This window comes from Callithrix jacchus, chromosome 22 (assembly GCF_049354715.1).
Source record: "Callithrix jacchus isolate 240 chromosome 22, calJac240_pri, whole genome shotgun sequence".
Lineage (NCBI taxonomy): Eukaryota > Metazoa > Chordata > Mammalia > Primates > Cebidae > Callithrix > Callithrix jacchus.
The window spans coordinates 45,524,553-45,542,500 of record NC_133523.1 but is presented as its reverse complement, the minus strand read 5'-3'; the positions used below and the strand labels follow the sequence as shown (position 1 = coordinate 45,542,500).

Here is a 17,948-nt window from a genome sequence, read left to right as displayed (position 1 = left end):
CTAAATGTACGACCAAGGAATTACCACCAACAGGGAACAGTAATACAGGAGAAAAATTCCGAACAATGACACTGGAAAGACATGAATGCTGTGACATTGAAGATATTTACTCAAGGGAAACCCAGAAAAATCTACAGGACCTTGAATTTCAATGGAAAGATGGTGAAATCCATTTTAAAGAAGTGCCAATGACCTATAAACACAATCTTACTGGTAAAAGCGGTCGACATAGTCGAGAGAATGTAGAAAACACATGGACTGAACGTCAGCTTACAGCAGGCTTCCAGTCACATCTGACAGAACTGCAGAACTTTCACACTGCAGGGAAAACGGATGAATGGAACCAAACCGAGAACACAGTTAACGATGGTTCCTTAGTGTCACCGCTTCAAATAATTCTTCCGAGTGTCCAAACCAGCATTTCTAGGAAATACGGGAATGAGTTTTTGCAACTGTCATTACCCACCCAACTTGCAAAAACACACATTAGGGAAAAGCCTTATATATGTAATGAGTGTGGCAAAACCTTTAGAGTGTCTTCAAGTCTTATTAACCATCAGATGATACATACTACAGAGAAACCTTACAAATGCAATGAGTGTGGGAAAGCCTTTCATCAGGACTCACTACTAACCGTACATCAGATAGTCCATACAAGGCAGAAACCATATCAATGTGATGTATGTGGCAAGATCTTCAGACAAAATTCAGATCTTATAAATCACTGGAGAAGTCACACTGGAGAGAAACCATACAAATGTAACGAATGTGGCAAGTCCTTCAGCCAAAGTTACAACCTTACAATACATCAGAGAATTCACACTGGAGAGAAACCTTACAAATGTAATGAATGTGGGAAAACCTTCAAACAAGGCTCATGCCTCACTACACATCAGATAATCCATACAGGAGAGAAACCGTATCAGTGTGATATATGTGGCAAGGTCTTCAGGCAAAATTCAAATCTTGTGAATCACCAGAGAATCCACACTGGAGAGAAACCATACAAATGCAATGTATGTGGAAAGTCCTTTAGTCAGAGTTCCAACCTGGCAACTCATCAGACAGTTCATACCGGAAACAAACCTTACAAATGTAATGAATGTGGCAAAACCTTTAAACGGAGCTCAAGCCTCACTACACATCAGATAATCCACACAGGAGAGAAACCATATACATGTGATATATGTGACAAGGTCTTCAGTCAACGTTCACAACTTGCAAGGCACCAGAGAAGTCATACTGGAGAGAAACCTTACAAATGCAATGAATGTGGCAAGGTCTTCAGTCAGCATTCACATCTTGCGGGGCATCGGAGAATTCATACTGGAGAAAAGCCTTACAAATGTGATAAATGTGGCAAAGCCTTTAAACAGGGTTCATTACTCACTAGACATAAGATAATTCATACCAAAGAGAAACGTTACCAATGCAATGAATGTGGAAAGGTCTTTAGTGAAAATTCATGCCTTGTAAGGCATTTAAGGATTCACACTGGGGAGCAACCTTACAAATGTAATGTGTGCAGCAAGGTCTTCAATTATAGTGGAAACCTTTCAATTCATAAGAGAATACATACAGGAGAGAAACCTTTCCAATGTAATGAATGTGGCATGGTCTTCAGGAATTACTCATGCCTAGCACGTCATCTAAGAATTCACACTGGGCAGAAACCTTACAAATGTAATGTGTGTGGCAAGGTCTTCAATGACAGTGGAAACCTTTCAAATCATAAGAGAATTCATACTGGAGAGAAGCCCTTCCAGTGTAATGAGTGTGGCAAGGTCTTTAGTTACTATTCATGCCTAGCACGTCATCGGAAAATTCATACTGGAGAGAAACCTTACAAATGTAGCGATTGTGGCAAAGCCTATACTCAGCGTTCAAGCCTCACTAAACATCTGATAATTCATACTGGAGAGAAATCTTACAATTGTAATGAGTTTGGTGAGGCTTTTATCCAAAGCTCAAAACTTGCACGATACCACAGAAATCCTGCTGGGGAGAAACCACACAAATGTAGCCACTGTGGTAGAAGTTTCAGTCATATAACAGGCCTGACCTACCATCAGAGAAGACATACTGGAGAGATGCCATACAAATGTGTTGAATGTGGCCAGGTCTTTAATTCCACTTCAAACCTTGCAAGGCATCGGAGAATTCATACGGGGGAGAAACCTTACAAATGTAGTGAATGTGGCAAGGTCTTTCGTCATCAGTCAACACTAGTGCGTCATCGGAGTATTCACACTGGAGAGAAACCTTACACGTGTAATGAGTGTGGCAAAGCCTTTAGAGTGCGCTCAATTCTGGTTAATCATCAGAAGATGCATACTGGAGAGAAACCTTATAAATGTAACGAATGTGGTAAAGCTTTTATCGAAAGGTCGAAGTTGGTGTACCATCAGAGGAATCACACTGGAGAGAAGCCATACAAATGTATTGAATGTGGCAAGGCCTTTGGGCGGTTTTCTTGCCTCAGCAAACACCAAATAATTCATTCTGGAGAAAAACCTTATAAATGTAATGAGTGTGGCAAATCTTTTATTAGTCCCTCAGGCCTCACTAAGCATCAGACAAAACATACTGGAGAGAACCTTACAACTAAACTGAATGTGGCAAGGCCTTTAGATGCTCTCCTAACTTCTGGGTTCAAATAATTCATACTTACTGATATAGCTTGTATAATTTTTACTTCTTTCTGAAATCTTGTGGAATTTCAATACCCCGAATTGGAGGTGGGGCCTGGTGGGATATGACTGGATAACGGGTGGATTTCTCAAGAATGGTTTAGCATCACCCCCTTGGTGCTCTTCTCAGGATGGCGAGTTCTGGTGAGATATTATTGTTTAAAAGTATATGGCAGGCCAGGCACAGTGGATCATCCCTGTAATCTCAGCATTTAGTGGGGGTCAATGTGGGCAGATCATCTGTGGCCAGGTGTTCAAGACCAGGCTGGTGAACATGGTGAAATCTTGTCTCTACTAAAACACAAAAATTAGCTGAGCATGGTGATGCATGCCTGTAATCCTAGCTACTCAAGAGGCTGAGGCATGAGAATCACTTGAACCCAGGAGACAGAGGTTGCAGTGAGCCAAGATCGTGCCACTGCACTCTAGCCTGGGTGACAGCAAGACCCTGTCTCAAAAAAAAGTGTATTGAACCTCCCTCTTGTTTGCTTCTCTTCTTGCCATGTGACATGTCCACTCCCCCTTTGCCTTCCACCACGATTTTAACATTCTTGAGGCTTCCCCAGAAGGTGAGCAGATGCCAGCACCATGTTTCCTATGAAGCCTGTAGAACTGTGAGACAATTAAACTTCTTTATAAATTACCCAGCCTCAGGTATTTCTTTATAGCAATTCAAATATAGCCTAATATGTTTAAACATGCAGTAAATGTAGCTAAGTTTTCAGCTAGTGTTTACTACTCAGTTGGCATAAGAATATACATGTTGGAGAGAAATTACGGAAGTGTAATATGTACGGCAAGCATTCCATTCAAAGATCAAAGTGTGTGGGTCTATAGATAATTCAAAGTGCAGAGATCCTTTACAAATGAAAAGAGCGTGGCCAAACATTTACCAGAGTTCAATCGCTATTGGACGTAAGGGAGTTTATACTGAAAGGAAATCTACACGCATGTGCCAGAGATTTTCTCCAGGCATCAGAACTTACTAGACATCAGAATATACAACTTGGAGAAGAGCCAACAAATGTAATGTGTGTGGTAAGGCTTTACCCAAAGATCAAAACGGAAACCTGAGTATTCATACTGAAGAGCTACCTTACAAATGTAACAAGTGTAGTAAAGACTTTCTAACGAATCATATGTTTGCTTTTGGAGTGTGAGGGAATTTATAACGGAGAACAATCCTATAAATGTGCTGAACGTGTGCCCACCTCGGCCTCCCAAAGTGCTGTGATTACAGGCGTGAGCCACCACGCCTGGCCAAAATTGTTTGTATTTTCAATAAAGACGGGATTTCACGATGTTGGCCAGACTGGTCTCGAACTCCTGACCTCAGGCGATCTGCCCCCCTTGAACTCCCAAAGTGTTGGAATTACAGGCATGAGCCACCCCACCCGGCCAGCATCTGTCATTTCTCTGTACATTTTTTGCCACACAAATCTGAGAATGCCACCTTGATATATGGATCCTTCGAGTTCTTCAATGGAAGAAATGTAAGTCCATACATTGGGTTAAATGGTTTCTAGTTGAGCGTACAATGATAAAAAACTATTTTTAAAATGTAGTTTTGGCTGGGCCCTGTGGCTCATGCCTGTATTCCTAGCACTTTGGGAGGTTGAGGTGGACAGACTGCCTGAGCCCAGAAGTTTGAGAACATCCTAGGCAACATGATGAAACCTCATCTCTACCAAAAATACAAAAACTGAGGTGAGGGGATCACTTGAGCCTGGGGAGGTGGAGGCTACAGTGAGCTGTGATAGCGCCAGCAGACTGCAGCCTGGGCAACAGAGCGAGACCCCATCTCAAAAAAAAAGTATGCTACAGCCGAGAAATCACGGAATACAATGTTTATTATGATAACTTCAAATATGCTTTGTTAGAGCCTTTGAAAAATGCATCTTCTATTAAATTATTTAGTATTTATTGACTGATAAATATATTTTATAGTACAGTTACAAAAATATTATAGACAATTTGTCTTAACAGTATTTCAGAAGCATTTTCAACAATTATGCTGTGTCAAGTGTCCTATGTATGCATGAAGAAAGGATATGTATAAAGTTTTTAACATGAAGAAAAATTGAGTCTCAAGCTAGGCGTCATGAGTTTCAAGAGTAAACATTTCAGTGTTGAATTAAAGAGTCTAAATTCGTTTTTCTTTTTTTCTTGAGACAGTGTCTGGTTCCATCACCCAAGCAGTAATACAGTAATGCCATCTTGGCTCACTGAAACCTGCACCTCCCAGGCTCACGCGATTTCCCACCTCAGCTCTCCAACTAGCTTGCACTACAGGTGCACACCATTACCCATGGCTAATTTTTGTATTTTTTGTAGAGATGGGTTTTGTCATGTTGCCGAGGTTGCTCTCGAACTCCTGGGTTCAAGCAATCTGCCCACCTCGGCGTCTTTAAAGTGCTGGGATTACAGGCGCAAGTCCCTGTGCCCCGCCTTATTCCTTTGCTTGCTTAGTAAACTTGCTTTCACATTACAGTGTGAACTCACCCATAATTTTTTCTCGCACAAGATCCAAGAACCCTCCCTTTTGGTTGTAGCTACCTAACAGGTGCTCCTTGCCCGCTGCCTAGACAGAACCAATTCATCAAGATAAAAGAGTTTAATTCACATGGAGCTGGCTGTACAGGAACCTGGAATTTTACTACGCAAATTAGTTTCCCTGAAAACTCTGGGATCAGGGTTTCTGAGGATGATTTGATGGGTAGGGGTCAGTTGGGAATGCTGATTGGTTGGGTAGAAAATGAAATCATAGAGAGTTGAAGCTGTCCTTTTGCAATGAGTCAGTTCCTGGGCAGGGTCTTGTAGGGTCCAGCCTTACAGGTGCTTGTGAGCCCTCTACTGGAGTGGAGATGAAAAATTGTAGAAATAAAAGACACAAGACACAGAGATAGAGCAAAGAAAGTTTGGGCCCAGGGGTCCACTGCTAACCAAAACGCAGAGTCCTGCAGTGGCCCGGAGTTTCTGCACTCCCTTTTATTGAGTACAAAAGCGGGGGGCAGGGTAAAAGAGGGTGTGGTGGTGATAGGGTCAAGTACATCACGTGTCATACAAGTAGGGGCTCAGTAATTTTCCGTGGCCGAGATGAGGTAAGGGGCATAATGCATCAACCTATTTCCCATACTTGTCACAAAGACATTAAGATTTACATTACTTTTACTGATTAATTCTTACAAGAAAAAAGGAACCAGGTGCAGAAGCAGATCATGAGACTGACATGGAACATGACCACGGAAGCACAGCATCACATCGAGACAATGAAGCCCCCGGTTGTCTGTAGGCTTGACAGCTGTCAGGCCTACCGCAAGAGCTTGGAGAAGCGGAGTTTTCTCTTAATGCCTCCCAGGAAGGAGACATCTCAGCTATTTTGGACATCTCCTTCCCTAGCTGGCTAAACGGCGGGTGCTTTCCCAGTGCTGCCGCTGCCGCACAGCCGAGGCGCCCTCCAGCCATCCTTACGCGGGCTTGACAGAAGGCTTAAAGTGTCTTGCCTTAGTGTCATTCATTTCACAATGTCACCCCGGGTTCACACTTTCGCCCTGAGAGGCATCAGTGAAAGAATTAAGATCATCTGGCCGGGCGCGGTGGCTCACGCCTGTAATCCCAGCACTTTGGGAGGCCAAGGCAGGTGGATCAAGAGGTCAAGAGATCGAGACCATCCTGTTCAACAAGGTGAAACCCCGTCTCTACTAAAAATACAAAAATTAGCTGGGCATGGTGGCGCGTGCCTGTAATCCCAGCTACTCAGGAGGCTGAGGCAGGAGAATTGCCTGAACCCAGGAGGTGGAGGTTGCGGTGAGCCGCTATGGGTTCTTCCCTTGCGGGAAGATCTACTGGGAACCTAGAATTGGGGAGGCCAATCTAGAAATATAAAGACAGGAGAGAGAAGAAGGGGTGAAGTAGTTTTGAAGAAGAGAAAGAAGGTCCATTCTACCTCAGTTTTTTTTCCCAACAAACTTTTCATGCTGGGAAATAGGATCCTGGTTTGTGGGAGGGATTTTATAGGAGGGTGAGAAAAATGCCCTTTTAGGGTAGAGTCTGTAGAGCCCTAATTGGGGAAAAGTAGTCAGCCTGGAAGGACCAGGGGGAAGCAAAGAGAAAGCAAATAAGCTATAAATCATTCTTTATGGTTCAGGACAGATAAACAAAATGGAGGAAGCAGATAAGCTGTAGATCTCTCTCTCTCTCTCTTTTTGAGGCGGAGTCTTGCTCTGTCGCCAGGCTGGGGTGCAGTAAGGCAATCTCAGTTCACTGCAACTCCGCCTCCCAGGTTCAAGCAATTCTCCTGCCTCACCCTCCTGAATAGCTGGGACTACAGGCGTGGGCCACTCGCCCAGATGCTTGTATTTTTAGTAGAGACCAGTTTCACCATGTTGGCCAGGATGGTCTCCATCTCTTGACCTCGTGATCTGCCCGCCTAGCCTCCCAAAGTGTTGGGATTTATAGGCGTGAGCCACCGTGCCCGGAGGATCTCTTTTTCTTTATGGCCTAGGGCATATAGCCTTTCTGTGGAAATAATGTAAATAACTCACAAACTTTCTGCTTTCATTTATGATCAAACACCTCAGCTAACAGAAGAACGCAAGTTATCTCCCGGTTACCTTGGCGTCCCAAAGTGTGGGGATTATAGGCACGAGCCACTGCATCCAGCCAAATCTCCTTTTTTCATAAGGAACTCATTTAGTGGGTTCGGAGCACACTCGAACAAGCTTATTTTAACCTAATCACCTCTTTAAATGCCCTACATTTAAATGTGGTCATATTCTGAGGTAGTGGGCGTTAGCGCTGCAGGACACGGTTTTTTGGAAACAGGATTCTGCTCATTACACTCTGTGCTCTGGACTACCAAAATTTCTATCTTTCTTACATGCCAAGCCCCTTCACCCCATCCCAACGAATTTTTTTTTGAGACAGGGACCCTCTCTGTCACACAGGCTGCAGTTTAACTTAAGAAGAAATCATCTTAGTTTCCAATATAAACGGACCACAACTTTAAGCTTTAACCATAAATTCCGAAACACTAACTTAAACCAGGCGGAAAGCAACACTGCTTCACAGGACAAGAAATAGAAAACCAAACACGTGCCGGGCGCGGTGGCTCACACCTGTAATCCCAGCACTTTGGGAGGCTGAGGCGGGTGGATCACGAGGTCAAGAGATCAAGACCATCCTGGTCGACATGGTGAAACCCCATCTCTACTAAAAATACAAAAAATTAGCCGGACATGGTGGCGCGTGCCTGTGATCCCAGCTACTCAGGAGGCTGAGGCAGGAGAATTGCCTGAACCCAGGAGGCGGAGGTTGCGGTGAGCCGAGATCGCGCCATTGCACTCCAGCCTGGGTAACAAGAGCGAAACTCCGTCTCAAAAAAAAAACACAAAAACCAAACACGTGCTGCCTGAGAAGCAGAGTGAATAACAGGCTCCATCTCGGCTCCATTTACACTATGAAACCCCACCACAACCTACGCCGCAGCCGGCCCTGCCTCACCCTCTCTTGGTCCCTCCCCAAGTCAGGCCCCCCTTTCAGTCCCGCCCCCTGCCTGTCGCGGCGCCCAGGCCCCGCCCCCTGCCTAATCGCTGCGAGTCCAGACCACGCCCCCTGGCTTCCCAGTTTTTTCTGTCCCGGAGCAGTTTCCGGCACTCCCGGAAGCACATTGCACCGGGGAAGGGACATAATCCCTGTGCACGTGTTTCTGTCCACGTGTATTAAACGTCGCTTCGTTTCGTCTGCCTGGATTAAACGTGAACTTCGCAGTTCTCCCTTCACCATCGCTGTGATTTGGGGATCCCTGAAGTATTCATAGGGAACCTTAAAATATTCATAGCTTCTCTGTCCCTTCAACAGCCACTTCTCCCCAAGTAAATCCGAGAATTGCTATCTTTTCGGTTTAAAATCTGAGACTGTTGCTTCCTGCCTTAGGACCATGTAGATGACCCCATTCAGGTGTGTTCTGCCTAAAACTCTTACCAAGTCAAGTCCTCCCTCGCTAGGTGGATGCCCGCCCGTCGAGACCCCCGAGCTTCAGGGCCACTTACCCGCTGAAGGAGCCACTTCTCCCAGGTCCTGGGATTCTGCAGACCCTCCCTGTTCTGAGCCTCCCTCCCCCGCCACCTTGTGTCCTCCTCACGCCGGGTCCTTCCGCTCCCCAGGCTTCCCCTCCACAGCCACTGCTTTTCCTGACACGGCCTTGCGGGAAGTGACCTGAGTGTGTCTCGTCACACCCAGTGTTCTTCTTTTCCAAAGTTTACTCCAGTGAAAAATGTGCTCTTCAGGGAGGTGGGCATCTTGTTCCTTCCCCTTCCTCCTGAATGGGTGGGTGAGAGGGATCGGGAGAGGAAAAGGGGGAGCAACGGAACAGAAAGAAAAACAGGAGAAAAGAATGAGGGAGACCTTAAGTACAAGGCAAAATGGATGATAATTTAGGGACTTGCAAAGAGAGCAAGAGTGAAAGAGGAGGCATGGAGAAAACAGCAGGGGAGAAAAGCACATAGAGAAATTAGGGAAAAGGGGAACCTTTAGGGAGATGAAAGGCAGCAAAACAGAGAGGGGCGGCCAAGGAGGAGGCACTGCAGACAGACAGGGGGAGAAGGTGAAAGCGTTGGAGCTGCGGCTGACAGAGCCACGGGGTGCTGGGACTGAAAGGGCAGTGGGTGACAAAGCAGAGTAGGAGAACCACAGAAGGGAGGAAGCCTAGGAAGTGGGGGGCGCTAGAGCGGGAACAAAGGAGATGTTAACAGGAAGGAGGGAATTTGACAGGGGAGCAGAGAAGGAGAAATACGTGAAGATTGGGTGCAATGGGAAAGTTTGGGGAGAAAGCAACAAGAGGTGAAATAAGTTGGGGCGCAGTGGGCAGAACAGGCATAAAGGAGGGAACAAAAGAAGGGGAGAAAAACAGAAAAGGGGGGAAAGGTGCAGAATGAGAGAGGGAAACACATGGTGGTGAAGAAAGTGGGAGAGGACCCCATCCAGATGAGGGTGAGTTGACTGGATATGGATGTGGTTGTAATCCTCTAATTTGTGGCTTTATACTCTAATTTAAACTTTGATTCTTTACATTGTGCTCATGAGGATGAAAATTACCACTCTTCTGAAAGGGTTTTGCATTTTGTATTTATTCGTATCAAAAGATACTTGGAATCCCCATTTAGCCATAGAGAAGAGACTTGACTCAGTCACGTTGTAACTCTTCTGTCCCGGGATGGAGCAGAGGACGGAGGAGGGAAAAAATAGGCAAGAAATGACTGAGTGTTACTACAAGATATATCTTTGTTTGTTTTGTTTTGTTTTTTTCTCTTTTGGAGTCAGGGTCTCTGTCGCCTAGGCTGGATGGAGTACAGTAACATTATGTGGCTCACTGCATCCTGGACCTCCTCGGCTCAAGCAGCCCTCCTTCCTCCTCAGCCCCTGAAGGTGCTGGGATTACATGTGTTAAGCACCTCTCCAGGCCTGCAGTGAAGGAACGCAGGCCTTCTCTGAAGGAAGGTGGAGAGTGTTTTTGTTTTGTTTTGTTTTGCTAATGGATTTACTTTTCTCCTTGTAGTTGCTTTACAGTTAATTCATTGTTATTTTGGAAGTTTGAGATAAATTTTAGTTTATTTAGTTTGTTCTATAAATAACTGGTAACTTCTGAAATAAGATTTGATGGCATCCTAATCAATTGATGTCATTAATTTCTAAATAATACCTTTTAAAAATTTTTTACCTGGTAATTCATTAGGTTTTTCAAAAACGTTCCAAAATGTTAAAATATCCAATATGGTATATTCACCATGGAATACGTTAGATTCCTCAGAACTTCTTTATTTTATAACTGAGAATTTGTGCCCTTTGACCAATATTTCTCCATTTTCCCCACCCAGGTTTAGTAGAAACCCTGTCTCTACTAAAAATACAAAAATTAGCTGGGCATGGTGGCGCGTGCCTGTAGTCCCAGCTACTCGGGACGCTGAGGCAGGAGAATTGCCTGAACCCAGGAGGCGGAGGTTGCAGTGAGCTGAGATGGCGCCATTGCACTCCAGCCTGGGTAACAAGAGCGAAACTCCGTCTCAAAAAAAAAAAAAAAAATTAATTTTGTGTTATATGAATTATAAATCAGTAAAACAAACAAAACTATCCACTAACTTTACCTTAAACTGAAAAAAATTCTGATCTTCTCACCCTACCATACAATGCCTTGTAGATGCAAGATCTTGTATTCATCGCAGTAAAAGAGGGAAAAGATAGTGATGATTTTGGCAATGTTAATGAAAAAGAGAAGAACTGGAGATGATGTTAAGGTGAAATTAACACTGATTTCCTTCAATCTCAATGTTAGACATTTGAAGTATTAGACAAAGGCCTACTTGATTTACCTTCCTAGATTTCATTTCACCGTCTTGCATTGTCTTGAGGCAGGAGAATAGGGAGCTAGGGTAACCAAAGGTTAAGGCAGAAGCACAAGGAGAGCAAGATTAGGCAGCATACAGGCCACAGGTGCTCCCAGACAGAACTTTCCGCAGCAGCCTGATTGTGGGCCAAGCCTCCACTTCAGCTTCTGATTGGTCACAGGCCAGTCCCTCATAAGGTGTATCCTATGAAGGATTGGAGGCCTCTAAAGGACACCAAGGGGTATTTCCAAGTTCTTTTGGCTTTATAAAAATGCTAATTGGGTAGGCTCTTGAGCCAATTGCTGGAGCCCGCTCCCACTCTGTGGATTGTGCTTTCAGGGTTCTTCAATAAATCTGGGCCTTTGTTATCCTGTTCTTTTGTTGCTGTATCTTTTGTAGCTTCGTTTGTGCATTTTGTTCAATTCTTTGTTCAATACACCAAACACCTGAGCAACTCACAGTAAATACCTTGTATTGGGTAACAGTTCTTCCTTTGAACAAAAGCTGTAGATGGATGTTAATTAACCACATTTAGAGAACACTTCTGTTCTATCTGGTATTGTGCTGCATGCAATTTCATATCACATATATATTGCAACAATCTTAATTTACATATTTCTCAAATCCTCTAGTGAAACCTTAGGATAAACCATTACCTAAAGACCTTGCCACACTCAATACATTGCATAGTTTCTCTCCGGGATAAATTATCTCATGATTCCAAACACGTGAATATTTGATAAAACCCTTATCATATTTGCTACTTTTTTTTTTTTTTTTGAGACGGAGTTTCGCTCTTGTTACCCAGGCTGGAGTGCAATGGCGGGATCTCGGCTCACCGCAACCTCCGCCTCCTCGGTTCAGGCAGTTCTCCTGCCTCAGCCTCCTAAGTAGCTGGGATTACAGGCACGCGCCACCATGCCCGGCCATATTTGCTACATCTTTAAGTTTATCTTCAGTATGAATTTTCTAGTAACGTCAACGGTCTGGAAATTTGATAACAGCCTTATCATGTTTATTATATTTATGTTGTTTCTTTCCATTGTGAATTCTACAGTTACTTGCAAAATGGGAGTTTTAAGACCTTGCCACATATCACACACACACACACACACACACACGCACACACACACACACGCACACACACACACACTATCACACACACACACACGCACACACACACTATCACACACACACACACACACACACACACACGGTATTTATGTGACTTCTCTCTGTTATGGATTCTCTAGTATCTCATGAAACATGAGAGATACCTAAAGGCCTTATAACTCTCTGAGTCAGACCTTTGCTCAGAATGAAGTCTCTGATAAGGAGGATGAACTAAGTATTGGCAAAATGCCTTTCATCTTCATGACATTTGCATGATTTTTGTCTAATATGTGTTTTTTGCTACTGTGTGAGCAATGAAAGACAGACAAAAATATTCCCGTATGTATTACAAATGTTGCATTTTACACTAAGAGAGGATCTTTTAAAGGGTGAAATCCAGGATCAAGTTTTGATACACTTCTCAACCTGATGAGGGTCATAGATTTTCTTCTCATTTTCAGGTCAGTTCAGGCAAAGGCGACTGGAGACTTAACTCAAATTTATAATTTTATTTTATTTTTTGAGACAAGGTCTAGCTCTGTCACCCAGGCTGGAGTGCAGTGGCACAATCATGGCTCACTGCAGCCTCTACCTTCTAGGCTCAAGCAGTCCTCCCACTTCAGCCTTCTATGTAGCTGGAACTACAGGTGCTCAGCACCATGCCAGGCTAATTTTCACTCTTTTGTAGAGAAGGGGTTTCGCCATGTTGCCCAGGCTGATCTTGAACTACTCAAGCAAGCTGCCTGCCTCTGCCTCCCAAAGTGCTGGAATTACAGGCTTAACCACCGTGCCAAGCCCAAATCACATTTTCAAGTCATTTTATATGTTGGTTTTCTGCATAGGCTATGCTAGTTTTTATTTTTTTAAATGTCTTATAAATGACTTCCCATGTTTAAAATACATTCTTTTGGCTGAGAACCTACAGGGAACTTTATTCTCTTGCCTCTCTCTTTACTGGGACTCTGCCCCTCGGGAAGACCAGGTTGGCTCCTGGCATGGGAATTCTCCATCTTCTTGGGCACCTGTGGCATGGCCAGAAGGCCAAAAAGAACAGGCTGGCAGTGTGGACTTCAGCCTGACCCAGGGGGCCCAGCTGGGATCCTCTCAGCCAAGGGTGTGGGCAGAGGCTGCTTCTGTTAGGCTTTCAGCCCCACCTATCTGGGAGAACACATGCAGAATGGCAGTTCCTCAATAGGCTGGGAGCTGACTCTTCCGAAAGTCTAGATCCTGAACAGCACCCTCCTTCTTCCTCAGGAAGTTTTCTGCCCTCTGGAGGTGGGGGCAGGAACCAGAAGAACAGTTTCTCTCCTTCATCATATATGCAATCTGTGAGTCACCCAGCCTCAAATTCTTTAAGCCATCACCATGTCCCAGCATTGTCCACACAGTGGCAACCAAATGAAAATGGTTTTGGTCAGTAGAGGGGGAAGAATGCAAAACCAGAACCAAAGTAAAACAACCCTCCCACAGGATACAACAGAAAAGCCCCATCCACTATCTATCCCTTTTCCTTGTGAGGCTGACCAACCTTGGGCCCCAAACAACCTCTAACATGAGACCAGAACCAAAGGCCTGACATATAACCCTCAAATCAACAGACCTCTCCTGAAACATGAAAAGGAACTGCCCACCCAGAGACACCCAAAATAGTCTATGCAGAAAAAAAGAAACTGATGGCTTCATCCGCCCTCTCTATAAAATCTGGCACTGGCTGTGTCTCCATAAGGCCTCCCAAGGAGGGCAGGCTCTCTTCTCAAGAACAGGATAGTGACAGCTTTGAAAAGTGGTCCTTGCTGGAACATGGGAACTGCTTTATTTTCAACTGAGAGTGACAGTGGCCTGGCACAGGGATAGGCTTGAGCTCCAGAGACACCTCCAAGCCCCAGAGCCAGTGGTGTTTTCTAATGCGCCCACCTGTGGCAGGCAGTAGGGACCCCTGGGAAACCAGCAAAATTCACGAATACAGATTAGGATGACATAAGGGCTACCTCCGGTGGCAAGACGCCAGCAACGAAAACTGAGCCAAGCAGGGGAAGGACACAGAAGGCCCCATATGACTACAAATTTTACAGATTTATAGCAAAGGCACAATTGGAGGTTCCCACACAGCTTGTCCCAAATGACATGTAGTTCCTCAATGAAGTCCTCAAGGTGCACATGTACGTTTCAGATTTCTTGGCTCTGGATCCCAAGCCAGAGATTCCCTGGATCATTATTTTCCCTACTCAATGTAGGACCCACCAGACCCTACTTTCCAGCTGGGGGACAGGCTGGAGTGGGGGCATGTTTGAGGTCACACATTCTGAAGAGTTTAATCTTGTCCACCCTCCACTCCTCTAATTATTCCTTTCCATTTTTTCTTCATCTCACCACTCATCTGGTGGCACAGTAAGGCTGGGGAGACCCCATGCTCTCCATAGTCCTTTTTCTCAAGGTAGTTGGAGGACACCCAGCCCATGAAGGGCCTCACTCCATCCAAGATCTGGCAGTACCACCAGCCCTTGGGGTTCTTCTCCAGACCATGCATGGGCAACCCCCTACTGAGAGCCTGTCCTTTCCTTATCTCCTAGCAGCAGGCAATAAAGATGAGCATGTTTTGAGGTTATTGTGGATGAACTGAGACTTCTTGATGGGCTTAGCGTCCACGGGGAACACAGAAATGCCACTGCACCAGGGGAGCAGCAGGGGTGAATCTGAGTCCTGGCTGGTGGCTGAGGCATCTCTTGGTCTCAAGGGCCATGGAACTGGCCGTGCTGAAGGAGTTCTGGAGGACATTTCTGAGGCAGTCCCTAGTTTTGAGCAATTCATTCTTCCACGGGGCACACGACAGGCTTTTTTTGTTGAGTGGCAGGGACACAAAAACCAACTGGGACCTGACCGTCACCTGCCACGTGGCATTCTGCGTCTTCATGGCCATGGCACCTCAGGTTTTTCCAAAGCCCCCAGGGGGCCTGAGGGAATGGATGGTGTCTTTCTGGCTCTGGCTTAGGGTGTTCGGAGCTTGGAACTACTCAATATTTTCCAGGATGTCTGACTTGCCCTCATTCTGCTTGCTCTTGGCGGTTACTGCATCTGGCTCTTTGTCAAAGGGGTCAGGTTGGTCATTCTCATCAAGCACCAAGTAATGAGAATGAGGCCCAGACCTCCAGCTCCCCAAACCTCACATACCAATATCCACTTTGCAGCTTCTCAAGCTCTTGTACCTCCATGCCCACAGGGAAGCTGACCTCTGAGTCCTGGACATTCAGGTAGGCACTGCATGCCAAGAAAAAGGTGGCCTGCCCTTCCCATGCCTTCTTGGTGGGAGATAGGGGAGTGGTGGCCAATAATCCCATGCCTTCTTGGTGGGAGATAGGGGAATGGTGGCCAATAGGGTGATACTCATAATCCATTAACACATGGTGTCCAGGCTCTACTTTGGGTGAAAACTACAAAATCTCCTAATCTTTTTAGATAGAAGTAAGCTATACATTTTATATAATGATTAGTTATTAAATCTGAGCATAGACCTTAAACCCTTCACAAAATTTAACTGAAAATGAACCATACATGTAAATGTAAAACACAAAACAATAAAATTCCTAGAAGAAAGCATAATACAAGGTATTGGTAACCTTGGGTTTCACAATTGCTCTTTAGATCTAGCACTAAAAGGTCTATGCTCTATGAAAGAAATAAGTGAAGATTTGGACTTCATTTAAATTAAAATTTTCTGCTCTATGAAAGACACCGTCAAATGAATGAGATGACAACCCACAGATTCCAAGAAAATATTTAAAAAAGATATATCTGATATAAGAATGTTTTCCAAAATATACAAAGTCCTATCAAAACTCAGTAACAAAATACGAACCAGATTTCTAAAATGACAGACCAGAAAAAACATCTCATCATGGAAGATGCTAAGATGGGATATAAGCATATTAAAAGAGATGTAACATTAAATCTCATTAGGAAATGGTAAAGTGATGTAACGAGATCCATGTACACACCTACCAAAATGACCAAAATAATGACACCCCCAAATTCTGGCGTGGATGTGAAGTAACAGACACTGTAATTCACTGTTTACGAAAATTCAGGCCGGGCACAGTGGCTCACGCCTATAATCCCAACACTTTGGGAGGCTGAGGCGGGTGGATCACAAGGTCAAGAGATCGAGATGATCCTGGTCAACTAGGTGAAACCCCGTCTCTACTAAAGATACAAAAATTAGCTGGGCATGGTGGCACGCGCCTGTAATCCCAGCTACTCAGGAGGCTGAGGCAGGAGAATTGCTTGAACCCAGGAGGTGGAGGTTGCGGTGAGCCGAGATGGTGCCATTGCACTCCAGTCTGGGTAACAACAGCGAAACTTTGTCTCAAAAAAAAAAAAGAAGAGAAAAGAAAAAAAAAAAAAGAAAATTCAAAATAGTACAGACACTTTGGAAGACAGTTTGGCAGCTTCTTCCAAAACTACACTTACTTACCATGTGATCTAGTAACTGCAGTTCTTGCTATATTTACCCAAATGAGTTGCAACTATGTCCGCACAAAAACCTGCACCCAAATGTTTACAGCAGGTTGGCCCATGCTTCCCAGATCCTGAAAGCAGCCAAGATATCCTGCAGCATGTGAATGGATAAAGTGTGGTTTATACAGACAATGGAACATTATTCAGCAATAAAAAGAAATGCACCGTCAAGCCGAATCAGACATAGATGATCCTTAAATGCATACGGCTAAGTGAAACAAGCCAATCTGAGAAGGCTACATATTGTGTAATTCCAATTACATAAAATTTTGAAAAAGGCAAAATTATGTAGACACCCAAAAGATCAGTGATTTCGAGGGGTAAGAGAAAAAGAAGAATAAGTGGAGCATAGAGAATTTTAAGATCTGTGAAAGTACTGTATATGCTAGTATAATGCTGAATACATGTCAGTAGACATCAAACAATACTTAGGGTAAACCCTAATGTAAACTATGGGCTTGGCTGATAACGATGTATCAGTATACATTCATCAACTGTAACTGACATACCATTCCGGTGTGGGATTTGGTAGAAAGGAGACTGTATATGTGAGGGTGGGGAGAATAGGGTAAATTGCCATACCTTCCGACGAATTTTGCTGGGAACATAAATACTCCTAAAATGTTTATTTTAAAAAAGGAAAAGAACAATGCAAAACAACTATTACTCATGGCACAGCAGGCAGCATGAACACTCTGATTACACCAGTTTTACTTGCTTCCTTTTCGTCACAATTCCAGCAGGAATGATCCAGAGACGATCTGGTGAATGCTGCACATTCAGTAGGTTTGCATCACAGCTGAGGAACATTAAGTGTTTAAAAATTCAATATTTTAAAGGGAACTACTGGCAAATCTGCCATACCATTTGCCCAAGAGGGAGACATTTATTTCCATATATGGGAAACGGGTCTGTTCACTGCCTGTTTTTTTGGAATATATTGCTATATTCCAAAAAAATGTTTAAATAAAAATGATTTTTTTTTTTTTGAGACAGAGTTTCACTCTTGTTACCTAGGCTGGAGTGCAATGGCGCGATCTCGGCTCACCGCAACCTCCGCCTCCTGGGTTCAGGCAATTCTCCTGCCTCAGCCTCCTGAGTAGCTGGGATTATAGGTGCGCGCCACCATGCCCAGCTAATTTTTTGTGTTTTTAGTAGAGACAGGGTTTCATCATGTTGACCAGGATGTTCTTGATCTCTTGACCTCATGATCCACCCGCCTCGGCCTCCCAAAGTGCTGGGATTACAGGCT

The 17,948-nt window shown here is 44.4% G+C and overlaps 1 protein-coding gene across 27 annotated transcripts in view; it reads left to right on the top strand.

Moving 5' to 3' along the window:
• ZNF836 (zinc finger protein 836) overlaps positions 1 to 4,829 on the top strand; it is a 28,797-nt gene extending 23,968 nt beyond the window's left edge. For all 27 annotated transcript variants that reach the window (XM_078361132.1, XM_035283643.3, XM_078361131.1 and 24 more), the window contains one exon: positions 1 to 4,829. This exon is cut by the window's left edge and continues 9 nt beyond it. In XM_078361132.1, coding sequence (XP_078217258.1) covers positions 1 to 2,660 — 2,660 coding nt within the window. In that variant the 3' untranslated portion in view covers positions 2,661 to 4,829.
• Positions 4,830 to 17,948: the final 13,119 nt, after the last annotated feature.